Source organism: Caloenas nicobarica, chromosome 3, assembly GCF_036013445.1.
Source record: "Caloenas nicobarica isolate bCalNic1 chromosome 3, bCalNic1.hap1, whole genome shotgun sequence".
Lineage (NCBI taxonomy): Eukaryota > Metazoa > Chordata > Aves > Columbiformes > Columbidae > Caloenas > Caloenas nicobarica.
In genome coordinates this window covers 73970362-73993468 of record NC_088247.1, presented here as the reverse complement: position 1 = coordinate 73993468, position 23107 = coordinate 73970362, and the positions used below count along the sequence as shown (strand labels likewise).

At 36.5% G+C, this 23107-nt stretch overlaps 1 protein-coding gene across 1 annotated transcript in view; it reads left to right on the top strand.

Annotated features, from left to right (window-relative positions):
- The window catches only part of PDE10A (phosphodiesterase 10A), a 190977-nt gene that overhangs the window by 146355 nt on the left and 21515 nt on the right, over nucleotides 1–23107 (top strand). Inside the window, exons 10-19 of the mRNA XM_065631131.1 lie at nucleotides 1049–1100; nucleotides 5270–5412; nucleotides 7582–7674; nucleotides 8308–8494; nucleotides 9947–10089; nucleotides 12133–12216; nucleotides 14334–14484; nucleotides 17478–17633; nucleotides 20939–21111; nucleotides 22987–23098. Coding sequence (XP_065487203.1) covers nucleotides 1049–1100; nucleotides 5270–5412; nucleotides 7582–7674; nucleotides 8308–8494; nucleotides 9947–10089; nucleotides 12133–12216; nucleotides 14334–14484; nucleotides 17478–17633; nucleotides 20939–21111; nucleotides 22987–23098 — 1294 coding nt within the window. The remainder of the gene's footprint in view (nucleotides 1–1048; nucleotides 1101–5269; nucleotides 5413–7581; nucleotides 7675–8307; nucleotides 8495–9946; nucleotides 10090–12132; nucleotides 12217–14333; nucleotides 14485–17477; nucleotides 17634–20938; nucleotides 21112–22986; nucleotides 23099–23107) is intronic.

The window sequence follows — 23107 nt, the reverse complement described above, 5'->3', positions numbered from 1 at the left end:
TGCTCTTAGAAATGGTCTGTACCTTCTCTTACATGGAAAGAGCATTTCCTTTTCAGCAAGGAAATTCTTAGTGTGCAATGTCATTGGGACATGCTCTGTAACATTTAACATCCTATGCAGTGCTCCACCTCTTCAAGTCCCTGATAATGTAAGACTAACATATTATATTGAGCTGTATATATGTTCAAGGCCATGGGACAATGCCTTTCTGTCTGCTGGGAACATTGTAATCCAAGGATTATTAAGACTTGGCATGTGGAAGATTTAGACTTCTTTTACTAATAAGTTTGACCTTTATCTTTCAATGTTGCTGGCTGTCCTTGGACTCTTGGACTTTGCTGTGAAACAGAGATACTTTTTTTTGGTTTTGTGTGGTTTTGTTTTTTTTTTTTTTTTAAGGGACAAGATCAGTCTTTTTCTGCAACTTCAACATGCTACATCTGGGTTGATAGAGAAGACTCATTAAGAGTTTTATAAATTGTTGCCTTGTACATAGTGCCAAGGGTTGGATAACATGATGCAAATTTAGCTACAATACATAGATTTCATTAGTTCTCAGTACATAGCCCTCTATGCAAAAACCTAATGAGATATTTTGAAAGCATATAGATAATATGTATCAGCATGGAAGAAATTGCTATTTTTTTATCTTCTGGATTGCTTTTTTGCTTTTCTGTTTAAAATTTTCAGTGTGCAAAGGGTGTCAAAGCATTTTGATACATTCTTGGTATTGCTGAACAGGGGCCTATTCAATCCATGGTAGGGAACATTTTGTGGTCTTTTCCTTTTCTACAAAGAAAATTCTACATATTGTAGAGATATTCTACAATTCTGTAATTGTGGAATAATGGCTTAAAGGAACAGAGCTAGGACCATTTCTCAATTCCTTTGTGCTATAGCAAGCCAGTCAGTGATTTTCAAGGTTCAGAGGTTTGTCCTCACCTATTTGGGCTCCACGGTTAAGTGGTTGTAAAACGAGAGCCTGTGATAGCCATTTGAAAAATGTTTGACTAAATGCCTTTATTTACTGACTTCTCTTTCTCTGCAGAACGTATTTTGATAATATAGTTGCAATAGATTCACTACTTGAACATATAATGGTAAGTTGTCTTTTTCACTTTTAAGTTTATTAGAGTCCTTCCTTCTCCTTTTCTTGAAGTAAGACATTACATCATTGAAATAGATGATCTGTTTATAATGGACACGTAATACAAACAGTATTAACATCTCTATATGGAAGAAAGCGGCAAAGGTCAGCGTGATTTTTCATTGTCAACGACAACTTTGTTTCACTGCTTTCATAAGTAATGGAACATGACTGTCTCTGGACTCAATAGCTACTATTACATTTTAGAGAAGGCTTGAATATTGTAACAGAAAGGCTTCTGGTTTTCCTTTTATTTTAGCTTGGTGTATTAATTTGCAGCTACATGCTGCAAAACACTTCTGAAGAAGTTATTGTCTGTAGAAAGGACTAGAGGTCAAACATTACATTAGTATTTGTCCCATTTACTGAGTGAGATGTGCAAGACATGACATCCCTTTTGCTTTACAAAAGTATTTACACCCATAACTAGAGTGACAGTCAATATTTTATAAAACCCACTAAAGCCAAGGCCACTGAAATAACTAAGACTGTGTTTAATCAATGAATTTAAGTAGTTGAGAAATGGATTATAATTTTTTGAATCTATTTCAAACTCAGAATTATTTCCTGAGTAGTGTTTACAAATACCAATGGACTGGTTGTTCATAGCACATTTTGAGTGTTTGAAATATGAAATATGTTTTTTAGCTTTAAACATATTCATCACATACTGCAGTTCTTTTTCCTGAATGTAAATCTTAATCAGGTCTGTGATAGTACTGCTTCAATTTGCATATTCAAAAAATTACTGTCCAAGAGTACTCCAATACTTACCCTAATCTTTGAAGTGATATTCTTAGCTAAACTATTAAAAAACAATAAATTTAGAATTCAAACAATATAACAGTGGTTTTATTTAGAAACTTATATTAATAATGGAAAATATCCTGCAGTGTTTGTCTTATTCTAGTTAATAAACAGTCAAGAATTCTGCACATAGGACACATTTCTGAATATTGACTTTTCCAATTTAAATGAACTGCTTAAAAATAGCTTAATATTTAAAAGACCTGGTGTAATATAACATACGGCATTTATAACAAATATTGATATTCTTCCCTGTTCTTCCCTATGAATAGAGGTCTGGTGGAAAACACAACTGGCAGTAAAATATGCTAACTCTTTCATGTTCTTTTCTAGCACTTGGCTGCATCATGATTCTGCATTTTAACCTGCGTAGATGTTTCATACTCAGCTTCCTTTGTAAGCTGGAGCAGTTGGCTGTTTCTTAGGCCAGTTAATTGAATTGCATCTTTGCACATTTATTGCCATTTTATGAGAGTGTGATTTTATCATTATGTGGCTTATTTTGTGTTTCCCAGTGAAAAAAGAGTGACACTCAGTTTCACCTCACTATGTCATCCTTTGGTGATTGCACTTTAAGCTTGATTTGTTCCTATAAGAATAAAGTACAGGGATTTTAGCATTCTCATAATTTTTATTTTCATTAATATCCCTCAGCAAAGTTAGTGGTGTAAGGGTGATTTTGAGTATAGATGCAAGGAGGGGAAGCAGAAGTTGTCTTGCAAATTTTCTTACCAGTATGCTTGAGTAGTTACGAGCAACCTACCCAAAAGGTGGTCCCTGGCCTCCCTGTTGACAATGCAAAACATACCTTTCGTACTGGTGTTCCTCTTCAGCTACTGGCCTGGATTTGAGCTAGGGCTTTGGAGAAGTAAGACTTTCTCATTCCATTAACTATTTCTCTCAATTAAGCAGTGTTTAGGCAGTTACTTTTGAAAAGTGTGAGTCATGACCAAGTTAAGATCTTGAGTCATATGCATTAGAACACAAAAGTTTAATTGTGTAAAATCAACACTGTGCTATTGATTTTATAAAGAAATCTGATACAGCTTCCGAATAAGTGTAGAGAAGCATTTGCTGCACCCCTTGTCCTTTTTTGCACAGTTTATATTCACTCTGTTTTGAGAAAAGGAATAAATGGTATGAGTGGTTGAGAACTTCAAACTTCTTAATGCCCTAAATGGGAGATATTTCCAAAAAATTACCCCTTAGCTTGCAGTCTTCCCAACTTTCTACTGCTGTGATGGAGTAAATGGAGAAGAAAGCAACAGAATCTTTCCAGCACAGATTCTTTCAGTTGGTCTAGATGGATTGTCCTGCTCTACTCTGCACTGGTGTGGCCTTACCTGAAGCACTGTGTGCAGTCTTGGGTGCCACTGTATAAAAAGGATACAAAAGATATAGAGAGAGTGTCCAGAAGAGTGCCACGGCATTGGTGAAGGGTTTGGAGAGGAAGCAGTATGAGGAGCAGCTGAAGTCACTTGGTTTGTTCAACTTGGAGAAGAGGAGACCTCATCACAGTCTACAGCTTCCTCACAAGGGGAGAAGGAGGGGCAGGCACCAAACTCGTCTCTTTAGTGACCAGTGACAGAACCTGAGGGAATGGCAGGAAGATGTGCCAGGGGAGGTTTAGGTTGGACATTAGGAAAAGGTTCTTCCCCCAGAGGGTGGTGGAGCACTGGAACAGGCTCCCCAGGGAGGTGTCACGGCCCCAAGCCTGACAGTGTTCAAGAAGAGACTGGACAACGCCCTCAGACACATGGTGTGACCTGTGGGGTTGTCATATGCAGGGGCAGGAGTTGGACTCGATGATCCTTGTGGGTCCCTTCCAACTCAGGACATTCTATGATTCTATGATTTCTGCGAAGCTCCCATTACACAGCTCATATGGCACAGGATTAAAACCTAATGTCTAATGATTTATCGTCTCATAGGGTTTTTTTCTGTGAAGGTCTAACTTTTGTCTATTTGCATTAACATGAAATGTGAGGGTTTTTTATTTTATTTTTGAAAGACAGGAGAGAAGAGAGGGAAGTTAATTAATTTACATGGAAGTCTCGCGAATTCTTAGATATCTCACCTGCATGCATTGTATATGGAGATGTAGTCAGCCTCTTTCTGTGGCTGAATGACTAGATAAGTATTATATACAATTTTAAAAGGTTGAGCAAGGTCCATCTCAGATCATGCTCTACCATGCACTTACTATACTTTCTGAGACAAGAAGAAACATAGGAAGCTTATCTGAAGTGGATAGAGCATGTTCTTGAAACCTGACTATATGGCATCTTCAGTTAATACAGTGATCCATGTTGAACTTTGGTTCACTCTTCCCTCTTGTTGTCAGAAAGTCTATTGTATGTCTGAGAAACATTTCATTGAAGAGCTGCAGTGTTCCTGGGACAAGATTCTGTTCTGACAATCAGTGCTGACTGTCAGTTAGTTTTGCTAAGATAAAACTAGCTAGTTCAAAGTATGATAGACACCATGCTAGTCTATTGCTGTACTGTGGTACTTTTTTGACTATGAGTGGTACCTTGTGGGCTTTGGTTAGCTCATGTAGAACTACTAAGTCACAGTTTTTGTGCAAGGACTGTCCCTTGCATCAGGAAGGCACAGACACTTCCTGTACTACTGGATAGGGCAATCCATAATGATATTTCTAATCTTCCATGTTCGTTCATTGTTATGTACTACAGGCACATGTAGCTTTTTTAGAAACAAACACTAGCCTCCCTGTTACGTCTTTCTTTGCTGGATATTCAATACAAATATATTTGCATTGAAATTAAAGATAAAAAGCCAAAAATCTTCTTAGGTCTTGCTATATCCTATCTATTCAAAATCAAGTTAAGGTGCATAATATCTAAACATAGGGTAAGGAAACATACCATTTTGAAAAGCATTCCTTGTACTTGAAAAACAGTGTAGTAGGAAAGCCTTTTCTCTTTTAGCAAACATTCAAGCCTTGAAAGATATTCCCGCTTTTCTCAAAGAGAAAAACATTCTAATTAAAAAAAACGAAACCAAACGAACAAAAAACCACAAACAAAAAAACCAAAGAAAACAAGCAAAAAAAAAAAGGCAAAAAATTCCCCACCCATTGAATAAAAGACACGCTTTCATTTTGAATTGTATTCTAAAAGATTGCTGTAAGGGTGGTTGCTCCGTCAAACAGATTTTCATACTGGATAATTTCTCAAAATTTTTATCTTCTAGAGACTTAGGTTTTTACCAGAAAAATGACTGAAGATAATCTAACTCATGACCATTAGCTCTAATTTTGGGGTTTTTTTGTTGTTTTTTTTTTGTCTATAGATATATGCAAAAAACCTGGTGAATGCAGATAGGTGTGCACTCTTCCAGGTTGACCACAAAAATAAAGAGCTGTATTCAGACCTTTTTGATAGTGGAGAAGAAAATGATGGGAAACCTGTCTTCAAGAAGACCAAAGAAATAAGGTAAGAGTAGCTCACAGAAGAATGCAGTTTCCTTATAACTACAGATGTGCAGGCATTTTATTACCCAGTCTCTGTGCCTATCTGCAGGTACCCTGACAATACTTGTCATACTGTGATATCATTCCCACCAGGACCCGCCTCCAGAAGGTAGTACTTCTGGGAATGACATTGCAGTGCCATCGAAACAACGTCTCTGAAGCTATAACGTCACTCCTGGAAATGCCGTCTTCCGGAGGCGGTCCTTTTGGAAATCATGTTGGGAATAAAACAGAGGTGTTCTGAGGTAGGTAAAGGTGCAGATAAAGGTGCACCTAATCCGTAGTCTGCCAGTATGGGACTTTGTTTCCCAAGAGGAACTAAAAATCCGTGTGATTCAAACACATCCAAAGCAAGGAATTTGTACTCCTTACAGACGGATTAGGCATATGTAGAATCTAGTATGGACACGTCATTGGTTTTGAACAATTTGAGTCCAGTAATTTAATTTTACTTTTTCTCATGTGAATTTAGAGTACTTTCAAACTTTCAAATAATTGTGATTCTGAAGTATGCTTGCAGTGGTGGATTTGAAATTGCATATGGACTTGTAATGAATACTTAGTATTCTCTGCCTAAAATTGATGTGTATTTCTGCTTCATGTCACAAGTAGATCGTTTTTACACACATGCACTTCTTTAATGAAAGAGGCAAATCAACAAAGTAAATATAACATTTTTCACTTTTCAAAAATTATGAATCCTTGATAGATACAAATTGAGATTTTTCAAAGACACGAAGGTGTTAAACCTGCAGCTTCTTAAAAAGAAAGAAACGTATGACTAAATATCCTGCTCTAAAATTTCGTTAAAATACTCAGCATAGATTTTGTCATAATTTTTTTCGTTTCCTCCTTATACTTCTGAAGTTCTGAGCCAAGATGAGATGTGATTCATGTCTTCACTTAGACTCCTTTAGAAAAACTTACTCCCACTTACTACATTGTGTGAGTGGAATGTGAATGGAAGGATTCAAAATCGGTGCAGTTTATGTACTGACAAGCAAGGAGGTGGTGTAAATTAAAGAAGGTGGCCTGCTTTAACATACACTTTCATACTCTTCTTGATAATTCTTTTTCTTGCTTATATCTTTCTATCTTTTCTGTATTAAAATTATCGAAATGTTGACTCTGAGTGCAAGGGTGTGAGCCATTTTGTGGATTCTGTATACTGAAAGAGAAGTACAACTTAAATATCTGTAAGAAAGTGGCGCTGAGTCAGTCATTGCGAAGGAGATTTAAGTTGGTGTGATGTACATATCGTAAGAAGCAGCAGAAGAAACTACCTTAAAATCGATTGTGCAGGGTGAAATCTTGTCAGCTTTGTCACTAACTTCAGTGGGGCCAGGATACTACTCGGGTACATTTAGATTTGAAAGCGTTCCACATGTGATTCTTTCTACTTATTATTCTCCACAAATTCTTCTGTGCTTGTATGTCATAACTGGTTTATGTCAAAGAATTTATATTTATTTCCTCACAGGACAGACTTTTAGATTTTTTTTTTTTAATTCAACTCCACAATATTTGTTCTGTTTAAGTTTCTTGCATGGTAGCATGGCATTGTTGGCATGTCATGAGATGAAACAAGCTAGTTATTCTGAAGTGTACATGACAAATGAATTTAATGTTTACCTTTGAAATTTCCACTGGTCTTTTTCCAAAGTTTATTCTACCAAATCCATCTGCCCCCCAGAAGAAACAAGCTCCATATTGCACATGATGTGTCTAAAGAAACAATGAATATGTAAAAGGAATGATAAAATCAATAGCTTGTAAAGGGAAACATGAGTCTCAGGTTCTATACAAATGTCATGTTTATTAGGCATAACTGCCAGGGTTATCAAAGACTTCAAATTTTTGTTGCTAAAATGGTCATATTATGGCATCTTTTGTATTAGGCTACGTAGTTATACATTTTTTTTTTTCAGAAAGTATCTATTAATATGTGGGGTTTTTATTTTATTATTTGCTACTAGTTGTTGTCTTGTAAGATTTTTTTTTTTTCCTAAAAGCATCAAAATGACACTGGTTGTGAACAAATATCCATTACCGTGCCTGAAACAAACTCCACTGGAAAAATGTTTTCTCAGATAGTTCGTACTGCAGCTAACACACATTTTTATTTTTGCAGATTTTCTATAGAAAAAGGGATAGCTGGTCAAGTGGCAAGAACAGGAGAAGTTCTTAACATCCCTGATGCCTATGCAGATCCACGCTTTAATAGGTAGGATGTTATTCATGAGATAGGAAGATAGCTCACCAAACCTTTTACTTAAAATTACTACTTAAATTTCATGTTAGGATGCATTCATGGAGCTGTGAACCTCTGATGAGGAGACAACCTATAGATATCTGTTTAAAAGCTTTAACCATCAGAGATATATTAAAGATACAAATAAAAAGTATTATTTTTATCAAATATAAGTGTAATGGAGAAAAATTTAGTTATTTTTCCTGTTACTGAACTTTGCCCAGTTAGTGAGGTTGTTGCTGATTTTCTTTTATTAGCCTCCCTGCAATATGATTAGTTTCAGGGGAGGAAAAAAAAGCTCACTAACAAAGTGAGCCTGAGTACCCGAATGCATTCTTTGATTTTATGAATGAACTGATAGTACATTTGAAGAAATATTAATTCTTTATCTTGCAAATTAAGATTAAAGTATTAAAAAGTTGTTTCTAAATATGACCTAATAGATGGAAATATTTGAGAACTCTGGAGGCAAACTTCTTGCAGGTACTAATTACATCTGCTTTAAAACTATTTAGTATATTGTACGTTAACATTTCTGAGAATCAATATTAATTAATAATATTAACTTTTTTTTCATTTTTTCCTTTCTCTTTTCTGGCTCTCCAGAGAAGTAGACCTCTACACAGGCTACACAACCAGAAATATCCTGTGCATGCCTATTGTGAGCCGAGGAAGTGTAATAGGTGTTGTGCAGATGGTGAACAAAATAAGTGGAAGTGCCTTCTCTAAAACTGATGAGAACAACTTTAAAATGTTTGCAGTCTTTTGTGCTTTAGCCTTACACTGTGCTAATGTAAGTTTTATTTACAGTTTTGTAAGCTCTTGGTTACAATAGGAAGACTTAGAATCCTACTTAAGGATTTTGATGTTCCAGATTATTAAAGTGATTCATAAATCTGCTCCATTGAATTAACGAGGAAATGGGAATGATTGAATTCTTTGTTGAATAATTACATTTTATGAGGATGACAGAGATTCATTTGATGCTTTCTGAAATAATTGTACTCTGGATACATCAATTTAATGTAGTTAAACTGAGAGAGCAAGCTCTGAGCTGTGAATGATACCTGTCTGTCTTGTCTTTTTGGTTAGAAAGTATGATTCTTATTTACTTTGATAAATTCAGATCATATGTTTTACCAATTTAACTGGGGGATGGATATGTTATGTATTCTCTGGATTCCGTATGCTTACTATTCAAAGATATCTATTTATACATTTATATGCTGCGCTATACACTCATAATTATCCACACTTCTAGATAAGAGTGGGTAGCTATTTTTGTTTTCAAACCTTTATCATTGCAAAAATTACTATTCCTGTAGGAAGCGTAAGCAATGTAATGATCATTATTATGTAAGTATAAAAATGCAATAAATGCAATAAAAATGTGATGCAAAAATAGTGTGTCATATTCATGGGAGGTAATATACAGTACAGTGCCACTTAAGCGTGGTGATTAACATTAAGCCATTTCAGCAACATTGTGCAGTCGATATACTGGGGCAGCAAATTTTACTGATAATTACTTAAATGTGTTCCACATGATTCAAGGCAAGTGGTAAGTCCTGCATATAAATGAAACTTGGGACTAAGCAATCACTCAGTTGTGTGGGGGTTCACTCTTTCTAGATGGTGAATGTTACCATCCAGGGCATACTGCTCCAGAAAATTATCTTTACTAGCAGTGTTGTGTCCCCACTCATTTACAAACCATGCCATGTCTGCAATAGTTGTCTGAACCTCTTAATAGTTAACGGTAGTTGTTTTTCACAGTTATTGCATAGTAATATAGGTATGATAAATATCTAATGTACTTTTTACTCTTCATAGGTAGCATATATTTGTACCAATTAGTAGCTGAATTCACACAGTGGCACAAAATATGAATTGTGCCTTGTTATCAGTTTTCTTTCTGTTAACATATTTCAAGGGACTGAGCTCTCTTTCTAACTCCTGCACTTTGATTCTTTTTCTTGGGAGACCTCAGATGCAGTGAAAAATCAGCTGGACTTTAGATCTTTACCTAAGTGAGTAGGTGCAGAATGATGTGATAGGAGGCCCAGTTTTCCAGATGTACTGAATTTCATATAATCTATCGCTTTTCTAATGTGTGAAGTTGAGCAGCCAAAAACACTAGTGTTTTTGCAGCTGTGTATTTTAAGAATAAGCATTTGAATACAAGAAAGAAATGTTTTTTCCTTCATTAAAAATTTCACATTAGTGAATGACTTCCCTTTTTCAGATGTACCACAGAATCCGCCATTCAGAGTGTATTTACCGTGTAACGATGGAGAAGCTATCCTACCACAGTGTTTGTACAGCAGAAGAGTGGCAAAACCTCATGCACTGCACACTGCCTCCACAGATTTATAAAGAAATTGAACTGTAAGTATTTCTCTCATATAGCAACAGTTGTATCTTGCATCAGTTTGTGAAAAAAAAAGATTTTTTTTTCCCTAGGTGTAAGAGAAGGTTTTGTAGGAAGCACTTTCATTATTGAACCATCTCAAAATCATAGGGGTTTATCTCTTTCTCATACTTAATTATACTTAATGAAAATTTATCTGTCAAAAATGTAAAATAATACCTAATCAGAACGGTAGCATTTTCCTCAGGCATGAGTAGGTACAGTAGTTGCTTTAAGCATTAGTTTATATGTAAGGATTGTAGAGGTGAGCTAGCTTTCTGATAGTCCCAAGTCACCAACAGCTCAGAGCCAGAGAGGAAGCTGAGCTGGAACATCAGTAGTTAAGAGCAAATGCATGATCTCATCCCTTGTATATGTTTTAGAATATATATTTTAGAATTCAGGTCATTCCTGGGATTTTTTTGATTGTGTGTTTTTTAGTTAAGGTTTTAGCGGACTGGGGTTGAGGTTCGAGTTTTCTGTGTGTGTATGTTTTGTGCATCTGTGTTTCTTGATGGAGGGGAAAAGGGATACAGATCTGTAAATTTCTGGAGAGAATTCCAAGTTACTAATCTCAGCTGCTAGAGTTTAGAGTTATGGCCTAAATTTGGAGGAGAACTTCCCATCCAGCCTCTTAGGCCTTCTCCAGAATAATTCAGTTACTTTCAGCTCTCGGGGGACTGCTGTGTGCTGAAGATCTACCTCTGTCTGTATTTTATCAGTCAGTCCCCACTCAATACTAACACTGGGACCCATCTCATTTTTTTCATCAGTGTTTCTGGCCCAGGACAATAAATTCTACTGTAGCGTCCAGGTGCCTAAAATCAAAACTCTATGGTATTGAGTCACAAAATCTAAGTTGTCTTTGTAAACCTCATCTCCAGAGCTCGCTCACTCCTGTTAGACGCTGGGCATTGTAGCTGTGAGTGAGCAAAGCATGCAAGCGTATGCTATTAAGCATATGTTTGCAGTTAAAGTTCATTACATGCTGAAGTGATTTGCTTGAAAGCCAGAGTACTAACAGCTTCCAGGATTACACCCTAATAGAAGCTTATTCTTTGCGATACAATTTCTTGTGCTTTGTTAGATGATATTATATAAGCCACCTCCTCAGCAAAAATGACTTTTGCTTGCAAAGATGACAGGTTTCATTCTAAATTATATTAACATCATTTAGTTTGAGCAATCTGAATACATTTAACTGTTTTCCAAGCAATTCAGCTACCTTAAGCTCTTGTGCACCTGCTGTGCTGTTCAGTATGCCATGGACGCACAAGTGTTTAGCTGGGTTCAATGGAAAGTAAACAGAAGACTTGCAGCACAGCAGGTGCAGGGCAAGGGGTTAACTAATAATCAAAGGACAACAGTTCTACTGAGTGGGTCCCTAATATTAGGCCTAAATATTGCTATCGGGAGAGGGGAGAAGTCTTCAGCTAATGAAACATAAAAATGCAGTTTTGAATGTTTGATTTTTGAAGTTTGGGCTTAATTCTATTAGATTCTTAATTCTAATTTCTATTCGATTTTCTTCTGTCAAAATTAGACCATGTCTCACAGAATTTGTGACAGAAATTATTACAAAAAACCCCAGTAAATATACTATTAGAAACACCATCTTTACAGTTTATGGGAGGAAAGTCTAGAATATTTTAGGAGTGCCTGTAAAGCTCTCATCATCTCTGTAGAACAAAGAGTTTTTTACATTACTTAAGAAATGGATTCTGAAATAAATATTTATGTCTCTATTAACTAAACAAAGGCAAAGGCTAACCAATGGCTAAGAGTTGGACTTGATCATTTCCAACCTAAATGATTCTATGATTCCATAAGCATAGTTCCATTTATCTTAGTGGAAGTATATTCCTTTACATTGCTGGAAAATAAAGCCTGTAAAGTCAATTTTTTGTGTATATTCAGAAACAAGTGAATGCTGTCGAGTATACGTTACCTAGTTGTTTTCACTTGCTTTTAGTAAGAATGAGAAGGTGTTTGTCCTTACTAAGCTTAAACTTTCTTCTTAGATACCACTTTGATATCAGCCCATATGAGGGTGTCTGGCCTGCCATTTTTGTCTACATGGTTCACCAGTCCTGTGGGACAGCGAGGTATGATGTATATGATTTATTACTTTAATTCTATTATTTAAGTGTTTATTTACTAGGAAATTTTGAGATAATTATTTTCTAATTCAAGGTCTTGTTTGGGAGTTATTTACTGTGTTCGGTCTGTACAGAGCTCTAACAAGCAGGCTGGATTTTTTGTTCCAGCTTCTTGGTCTTCAGTTAATGAAATTTGGGAACTTACTTGACATTTTGCAAGTGAGTCCCAGCTTTCACATATAAAGTTAAAGAAAAAAAAAAAGTGAGGAAAGTACTGAAGTACTTGAGGAGGAGGCTGTTTGGACTGGACTTGTATTTAATTTCTGGTAGAACAAAACTTCTCAACCCTCAGAAACAAGTATAGCTATTTTAAGACTAAAATTTGATTTTAATGTATTGAGGAGTAAGGTTCTGCCTTTAAGTATACACCTATGTAATGTGTAACTGCCCTGTCCAGGGGGGATTTTGGAGAAAAATCTATGATGCTCACTACATTTTTTGTGCTCTCATGTAGAAACAATCTTTTACTGCTTTAATCAAGTATACAAAATATAGCAGTGAAGGAAGTAATTGTATTCTACATTGAAATATCATTGATAATGTTTTTCCCTTTGGCTACAACTTTTCTGTCCTGTAGTAACCATTGATTTGATATTGGATGTAGATGGAAGTGACTGTTGTGATATTCTGAATTATGATGTACTATTTTAAACAGTAGTTCTGACTATTGCTCTAGAGCTGTCTGACTTAACTCTCAAGAATTAAAAAAGAAACCATAAAGCTTCTTTGAAAGACAGTATGCCTCCATTTTGACTAATGTCAGACTAAGGCTAAGAAGAATAATGACCTCGCTCAGCACACAACCATAGAAATATGTTTTTCTATGTAACTGACTCCATATAGAAGATGTATTTACATTTTTACATCTAGATCAGACACATTCAGCTTCGTTTCAATAGCCCACATATACTGCAAAACCAGAACATTAATACTGCTTCCCTGAGATACCCAAGAAATTATCAAAACATGGAAATTGGGGAAAAAAAAGTCAACCACAGTAACGGGGAAAAATGAGAATAAAAGAAAACGGATCTGTTTATGAGGGGAAAAAGTCAGTGGCTTGGGACTCTGGCATCTTCAGTTTGGTTCTAAGCTCAAGTGAAATATTAGCATTTCACCCTGGGCACGTGAGATGAGGTACTTCAGAAAATTTTACCTGATATCTAATCTGTGCCTGAATTTCCCATCTGTAAACAAAAAAGTATTCAGCTTTCCTTTCAAAGGAACATTGTTAGGTAAAGTCTGTTAAAGATTATGAAGGGCTCTGGTGCTACAGAATATGTATTCTCTCAGAGATGTTTTTGATGATCACATAAGCCAAACATAAAAATTACTTTACTACTTCTTTTTATTATTACCTTAGTGAAAATGCTCTTGATCATAATTAATTTTACTTGTCTATAGCAATAGCAAAAAAATAAACAAAAAATCTTTAGCAAATAATCCCATAAATGCTATAGATTTGGGGCATTTTCATGGTTAACTGGCAATTATTTGCCAAAATATTGTTTGGTGAAAAACGAAGAAATGCTGAAATGTGAATTTCTGTTCATTTGGCCAAACTGTAAAAAAAGTATTAGTCTTGGAAAAAGTAAAATCTTTACAATGTGAATATGGAGCATCTCAGCTTCTTTTATTCAAAACAATTTATGCATTTGGTGTTTGACTGAAATTCTAATTTAAACAGGATTATTTCTTGTGTGTCATTCGCTTAAAAAAACCCTAATTTTCTGTCTTGATCACAAATGATGTTTTCAAATTGTCCTTTAGATGCAGAGTTTCACTATTTGTCAGGTTGAACAGATAATGATGTAAAGAAACCACTCTTCAAGTTTCTTGGAGCAGGAAAGGTTATGCGATTGTGTTGCCTGAGCTGGGTAGCTTGACTTATGTTCCAGAATTTGACAGATTAAACTAAGAGCATTGCCAGGCATCCACGCTCCTCTGTCCTTGCCAAAACTTGAATGGCTCTTGTAATCAATGAGTCATCCGCCGTGAGAGTCAATCCTAGCAAGGAGGGTAAATTCTTGTTTCTTGTCTCTGACCAAATAATTTCTTTCTAGCTTTGAACTTGAAAAGCTGTGCAGGTTTACAATGTCTGTAAAGAAGAATTATCGCCGTGTGCCCTACCACAACTGGAAGCACGCAGTTACCGTTGCACATTGCATGTATGCCATACTGCAGAACAACCAGCAGCTTTTCACTGATCTAGAGGTAGGTGAGATGATTTTGTCGGTTACTAGACCTGATCAGAGGTATCAGCTATCATAGAAGTACATTTTCTATGCCAGAATTTTGCTGTCAGCTTGGGCTGAATGTATATAAAGGTCCCTGCAGAGAAACATGTGTGAGTAGAAAGCTCGAGGAAGGAGAATTATTCAGATTCTTAATCCTGGTGTTCCCCTCCCATTTTTCAGGTCTGCCCACTGAAGAAGCAGGAGCAGATTTGCTACAAGTCCATGTCCACAATTTGAAGTTCTCTGTGCCCGCTTATAACCACAGTCTTTATTTTAATTAATTAATTGTCAGATCTGTACTGAGGGAAGGGAAACATCCTGGATCTTGTACCCTGTGAGGTCTGGGAGATCCTGAATAGGAGGGCAAGGGAGAAGGGCTTGGTGTTGCAGAGATGGTTGACATGTGTGAATAAAGGAGAAGAGTAGAAAGGACAGAAGGAACACAGTTGTCCAGATGTGCTACCTCACTGATTAACTTTTATTATACAACAATTTTCCTTAGCATACATGTACATATTTTAAAGATAAATGCATAGTGTTTAAAAAAAAAAAACAGAAAGAAAAATAATTTGAATGGATTACTAGCTGTAAAAGTTACAAAATGGAAGGCTTAGAATGGCTAAATGTTAATGTACACTATGAAGAACTGTTACTTGTTTTTTTTTTCTGAATTATAGTAGGTGCAACTGGGAGTGCTGTCTGTTATTAATACTACCTGAAACTTATGACTGGTAGAACCTGTTTTCAGTTGTGTATAAATTTGCCAAAGAGTAGCCATTTGGGTTGTAATTTTTCAAGCTCTGTGACTTCCTCAAGCTGTTTAATTTGGGGAAATTTCTGCCAAAACTGTTGGGCTCTTTTAAAGAGACATGCTAGGAGAAATCAAGTCTTTGTTCGGTGTATAAGAGGAAGTGGCATTTGACAGGCATATGCTGAAAGCTGGCAAAACTGTACAAGTTTGGAAAAATCACTATTCCTTTAACTACAAACATCTTTGGATTGCAGCCTTGGGGAATATTTAAAGTTTTAATAACATTCAGTACTAACCAAGTAGTTAAGCCTCATCTTTTTGGAGGCACCAAGTAAGAAAGACAGAGAGAGCAAAAGCGCAGCTGTTAAGAGAGATGGAAACAGTCTTTGTTCCCTGCCAAACTCCAGCCAGCCTTCTCCTGTTTCAATGCCTTATCCCAGTCTATATTCCAGGTCTTTCTAGCAGTCTCCTTTCTCGAGACTGGAGATTAATCCAACAAGAATACAGAAAACTGCTGAAGGAAGGTTTGGAGAACTATCATGGGATAGTCTCAGGTGAGGGACGATTATGTGAACCTTGATAGACTTAGAGATGGGAAGAGAAGTATGAAACACTGTAAAGGGGACTCTAATATAGACACAAATAGATCCAGCAGTTGGCAGTGGCTGAATCGTTGGAATCCAAGTGGGGACGATGGGTACAAGGTCAAGAGCACTAGGATTAGGCAATGTATAATCCTGAAGGAGTGAGACAAGTCTGATTTACTGGGATGTGGAGACTGGGACAAGCTAGGCAACAAAAACCATCTGGTACAAGGGACAGACTGATGGGAATTGTAAGACTGGAAAAAACACAGATTATGAAGGATGCAACAGGAGAATTAAACCTGTGGGGGAAGGACAGAAAAGCTTATGCCTCCTACATCCAACACGTAGCAGAAAGGATTCTGAGAGTCACCTTTCTTTTGCTGTCAGTGACTGTTTTTCAAGTCTGTTGGTTACATGTCTTGCCCCTCCTGATAGCAGTGAAAAGGGGACACCAGCTTCCTACAGCTGTTACCGCGAGGCTTCAAGTTATATAGGTGTGTGTTATGCGCCTGAGGGTTCCAGTTCCGCTGAGGATCTCTGTGGTTGTGTGCTGCTGCATCATCTGTTTTATTAAGTACTTTCTAAAATGCAAGTCACAAGATGCAATATTGAAAAGGCATTATTAAAAATAAAAGTGAAGGATTTAAGATAAAAGTGAAGGTCTCAAAATCAAAAATACAATTTGGGTTGCTGCAGCCTTCATTCTGCACATTGTATATTTGCAATAAGTTCTTTAGTTACATCGTTGTTTGCTGTTGTTCCACAGCATCACGTATCTTTTAGTACAGTATACAGGTTGGATGTTGCTCACTTAATAGGTGGTTAATCAGAATTCTTTTTCTGCTTCATTCTATAGCCTTATCCTTTTTTTACTGAACGGTCATCAGAACCAACTATAAGGCAGAGCTGTTAAGTCTATAAAGACATTATCATGATACTCCATGCTGACAGTGACTGCTTCACAAACATTACTGAATGTGGTTTTAAAACACAGCTGCTGCGTGAACATCTTTTGCAAGCGTTCACATATTTTGTGTGTTGAAGGAATTCAAGGACTTCATTTCCTCAGGATATTAGGAGTTAATGAAACAGAAAAAATCAGTTTCCGTCTGTCTTTGCAATGCTGTAGTCCAGCATTTCTGTGGCTCGCATCAGTGAGTTCCTAGGAAGAGTTTTGCCTGGGAGACTTGGTCAGTGACTTTGAGGACCATTGGAGAGGCAGGGTTAGCATCGGACTTTTATGCAACTACCTTGACCATCTTATATATTTCCTCTCCTTCAATAACTGCAATTTTTAATTTTTTAATAAACATGGTAATGAATCAGTGGATGACCAGACTATCTGTTTATAAGTCAGATTTCTTTCTGAAGCAGATTCCACCCAATAGCATGTGATTGTGCAATGTTTTCTTAATTCATAATCCATAAAATGTTTGAGCTACAATTGGACCAAGAATTTTAATTCAGCATGTCCTCAGTATCGTGTTTCTCACAATTTTAAGGACTTTCTCTATGTGCTTTTCGAAGGCACTGTAAGTGTAGTGCGACTTTTACAGTATTATGGGAAGAGAGTGACATCTAGGGGCAGGAAATACATCTTACTTTTTATGCTTATCTCAATTTTTTTTGTAGCGGAAAGGTCTTTTGGTTGCATGTCTGTGTCATGACCTGGATCACAGAGGTTACAGCAACAGCTATCTTCAGAAGTTTGATCACCCCTTAGCTGCTCTCTATTCCACATCAACAATGGAACAGCACCACTTCTCGCAGACTGTGTCCATCCTGCAGGTAGGATTATTGAAATTGTATCTTCTGTGCGGAAGAGTCCAGTGGTGGAAACAGGAGTCACATCATTACCCAGTAGATATTCTGAAGCATGCTTAATTTAATTTCTGGATTGTAGTGCTCATTTGGAAGTGTGGAAGATTTATTACAGCAAGCTGGGTTCCACAATTAGCAACGGAAGCATTCAATAATAGTGCAAAACATAGCTTTCCCAAAACTTTGATATTATAAAAAATATTGTGTATTTGGAGGTCTTTGCTTGTGGCCTTCCTTTGGAGCTTTTAGCTTCTGGGTCAACGGGGCTTTTTAGAAAATTAAAAAGCAGTTTCTCAGATATTTCCAGCATAATAACCTTCAACAAAGTCTTCATCCATCCTGAAATTCTCAATAAAATCTCAAGTACTGGCAAAAGTTAGTATGGGAAGCTTGAAAAACATGCTGTAATAAATTCTGTGGACAGTAACTATGTGGCATGAAGAAGGAAATGTTAATTTTGCACGCATGAAAAGTTTAAGTTTGTTTCATTATGTTATCATGTGCTTTTTTATTATTTAGCAATTTGAAATAACAAAACCTAAGAAAGGTACTATTCTATTAAAGAGAGTTCTTATTATGAGGTAATGTGTCTGTATGTTTAATGAATAGAAAACTGCAAGAAAGCATGCAAGATACATTTTGGGAAATCCTAGTATGCTACTGACACAGATATTTTCTCAGCAGTGAAAGTTTTTTCATGCTCTATTAGAAGCGCTAGAACTCTCACCTATGAAACCCCTGTCAGTCCATAACATATTTGTGCTCACTGATTTTAATTTGCCCTGCACACATTCAATGCACAGCCTTGCCATGCTACTGTGCCACTAATTTATATTAAACCTTTCCTTGTGGTCTTTCAGGGGGAAGATAGTTCTTTTCTTAAATATCTAATCACCTTTTAGGAATAAATACATGTTCTCTTGTATTCAGAAGCACATCTTGTGATTTTGGTTTTAAGCATTATATACATTTCATCAGCGAACAGAAGCTTTATCTCTGAATGCTTCTCCATGTAGGAGGTTGTAATTGAACCCTTCAGTGGTGATATGGCATTAGATTTGTAGTCTTCATCCTTCATGTGAGTTTGTGCACAGTGAGCAAGTTCCTCAGTCATTCACGCTTCTCTGTCCCACTATGGCTACATGAAGCAGACTTCAGCCATTCTTCAAAAACCATTTTCCATTTTTCCTGCAGAAATGTTGTAGTCAGTGAAAGTCCCTTTTGCCCAATGTAGGGAAACCTTTTGCATCTCTGATGTCTCCTGGCCTTGGCCATAGGTGTGAGCCAGGAGAGAGAGAGATGGGTGGTCAGAGCTGTATGCCCAGGGGTGGTGATTAGCAGCAAAGGCAGGTTAGAGCAGCCTGTTGGACTTGCTATTTTTCGTTTCAATCAAGAAGCCTTACCGAATTCTTGGGCTGTTACCAAACCAACCAAACAAAAAACCCCAAACAACACCCCCCCCCCCCCCAAAAAAAAAAAACCAAACAACCCACAACAAAAAAACCCAACAACCCAAAACACAAACCCAAAAAGAACAGACAAACAACACCAAACAACCCACAAACAATACCCACCAAACCCTTTAGGGTTTATCTCAGTGAATTTTGATTTGATGTTAGTAGCCTGCAGTACTTTTCACTGTTTGAAACTTTATAGCTGCTTTGCTTATCCACCCGCAGTTCTAATGTGCATCACCCTTACAAACACAGAGGATTCCATTCACTAGCTTTGCTCAGCAGGGAAAGAACAAAGTTTTAGGATCTGTACGTCATATGTGCTACTCAAAAGCCTAACTGACGTGTTCAGAAATGGCAGCTTCCATCAATACTTAAAGGAATCGGTTTTCTTCGATCAGTATGAACAGAAGCTGTCACAGTGGTCTTCTTGAGAGTGCAGCTTCTAAAGCCTAAAGGTGATGTCTCCAAATCTAGAATAATTTAAATATTAGGGCAAATAGCATGTTCTCATGGACTAAGCAGCAAAGTTGGAGAGGAAAGGGTTCCCAAAACCCTAAATCATGAAAATTAGTATTGGTAGTTTCCTGGTCCCAAAGTATTGATGATGGGTTAAAATGTTCTGAACTTCTTTTTTTGAAAATCATGTTCTATGACTTAGGAGACTGTCAAAGGAAAATTGAGACATAGAAGGATTGTATTTTCTATTCATTATTCACAATAAATCTACTTGTCCAGGTAAAAATGTTGGAAAATGACATTTATGTTCCGGATGGGGAGAGAAACCAAGCCTATTTGTACCACAGAGGATTTATTTGGAAAAAAAATATGTAAATTCTTGACAAATATCAGGGAATCTTTTGATGAGCTTCAGCCGAAATGCCAATTAAATGTCAAAACACATCTGCATTTGATGTATTTTAATAATATTTTCTATTTGTGAATGTGCACACCTTGACATGACTGGTTCATTCTTATTTTTCTGTTTCCTCTCAACAGCAGGAAGACTTTTGATAAGTTGTTTTTCAACTTTTCAACAGACAGTGAATAGTGCTGACTTCTCAAACTGTGATATAGCTTTGTGAGTGATCGCAGTACATGGATATTGTCAATTAAATGTGCAACAATACATAGTGGAAATTTAAAAGGGATGACAGTGACATGTTCCCAGAACCTCCATAGTGGAAACCATTATCTTTATTTTATGAGCCAGTCAAGTCATGGTTGAACAAAGCAGCTTTTTCCCCTAAATGTTCATATACATTTAAGTATTGTAATTAACTTTACTTCTATAGAGAAAATTGTATCAGTAAATACTGCATTTTCAGGCAAATTTCATTTGAAACACTATGAAACCAAAATTATTTTAGTCTTTAAATTGGATATTTCCTTATCCATGTTATGTGTTATTAGTATCAAAATTGTACTTCAGAGTGAATGAGACACTCCGTTGACCAACTTGGCGATGCAGTACTCAGGATCAGGATTGAATGACAAATTCCCGACCTAACGGTCTCTGGAAGTGCTGTGTCTTCAGCTCTGATTTATAAGCACTACAAAAGCTAGCATTTTTCTCTGTTAATACCTTTAGGCTTCAGAAGGAGCAGTCCCAAAACCAAATCAGTGGCTTAGTAATAGATTTCATGACAGTATTTAAAAAGGAAAGATAAAAATGGGAATTTCAGGCTAACATTTGACTTTGCAACAAAAATTGTCATTGGGCTGTGAAATCGTTTTAACCTGTTCTGGTGAAGTAAAGACTGAAATCATCTCAGAATTAGAGCTTGTGCTTTTTATTGGATTTTTACTTTTTCATAGCTGGAAGGGCACAATATCTTCTCCAATCTGAGCTCCAGTGAATATGAGCAAGTACTTGAGATCATCCGGAAAGCCATCATTGCTACAGACCTGGCCCTGTACTTTGGAAACAGGAAACAGCTTGAAGAGCTGCATCAGACAGGAGCATTAAACCTTAAGAATCAAGCACACAGGTAAAAAGCAGCAAACCAGTATTAGTTCTGTGTACACAGTCATTTTCTTACATATGAGGTTTCTAAGACCAGCTCTGTGTAAAATTCCAAGTATGTAGCAGTAATTTACATATTTGCATGTCACCACCTTTGGATGTCATCTGCACATTTCAGTGATGGACTCTCTGCAGAGGAAAGTTAGTACATGCAGTTAGGAGGTGTGGAAAAAAGTATAGCACAATAGTTACTTAGTTTTATTTTTATGTCAAAATTTTTATTATTCTGTCAACATGCTTTTTTGGAAAGAATCTCAACCTTTGTGAATTAAGATAGCTCTAAGTTTTAAAAATACACAACGTGCATATATTCACAAATACATGAATCTCTTTGTCCACATAAGCAAAACATAATGCACCCTGGATGAGAGATGTCTCTCCTAACAGGCTTTATTAAAGTGCTCATGCAGCCTTTCAGAGCTTCTTTACTGGGAAGTGGATCCTGTCATTAATGCTGGAAAAATTAGAGAGGTAATATGGGAAAATATTGAGTCATGATTCTGATTTGTTTTCAAAAAGAGCCTTTGTACTTAGGTCTTCTTTCTGAAGAGTTCTGCAGGGTTTTGCCAGTAGTTTTGAATTATAACACTGTAGGAAGGGCAGTTTTTAAAAGCTATTTCACAGTTTGGAACTAAAGACTTGAATATACTTCAGCATCTTAAAAAGACAAAGTAGCTCCTGATAATCTCAGAATGAAATTTACCAGAAATAGGACATTCAATAGTACACAACAGTTTACTTGTGTGATTGAATATTCTATTATGTTTGTATTCTTTTTTTTTTCTTACCTGCCCTTCAGAGCATTTTTAGGGCACTGCCATGTTGCCCAAAGACAGAACATCGGTTTGTGATGTGGCTAAAGAACCCAAGAGTTGTAGGTGGTATCTGTGCATGCAGTGGAATACTAAATTTGGCACTTATGTGGCTGATGAATCCTCTTTCTTAAATCAGGGGAACTGCACTTTGCCATTTATCTACTGATTATGTTGTGTATTTGTGTATTTTCCCTGGTATATTTGTCTGTTGGTACAGTTTTAATGACTGCCGTCACATTGCATGCAAGTTAGCAAGTTGTGTGTTTTTTTCATGGAACAGACATTATTCAACAAAGATGTAAATATCCTTAAGTGTCATCTTAAAGTTATCCATTGGGTGGAAAACACACAAATCCATTCTTTAATTTGACAGTTTTCTTTATGAGACTTAGATTCATAAATGATAGGTTTTGATGGTATGCTAGAAAACTGTTTAAATAAGACTTGGTTTTGTGTGCCTTGTTCTAATAATGATTGTAATCCTACTGCTAGTGTTCAGTAATTCTGTGAACTTGTTCATCATTGTACAGGACAGCGTTACATGTAGGATTCTTTTTCTGTCAGGATTAGAGTTCATTCCAACAAAGCAATGACCGAATACCTAGAGATAGACTCAGTACTAGTTTTTCCTCTTCTTGGAGCATGTGTTACTCCCTCTTGAACAGAAAGAAATGCAGCAAAAGGATATGCCATCTTTCTTTTACAGACTTGTACTATATTTTCAGAAAATTAAGGAGGGGTATGCAAGCCAGGCATTCTTGTCTAGTTTTCTATTAGTTTGATTGTCCAGAGAATAGTCGATGAACTCTGGTTGTAAACAATGCATGGAATATTACAGAGAATATAATAAACAATTTGTGTGATGCCTTACCAATGAATGGTAAAAAGTGAGGAAGAAGCAAGCGAGGTGGGAGAAATTTTGTAGTATTTATACTTCTGATTGAACGGAGGAAGGGCAAATAAAAACATCGCAGTGTGATCATCAATTCTTTACCAAACTTACAATTTAATGTTATTTTCTTTAGAGATAGAGTGATTGGTCTGATGATGACGGCTTGTGATTTATGTTCTGTAACAAAATTGTGGCCAGTAACCAGACTGACGGCTAATGATATATATGCGGAGTTCTGGGCTGAGGTATGCATG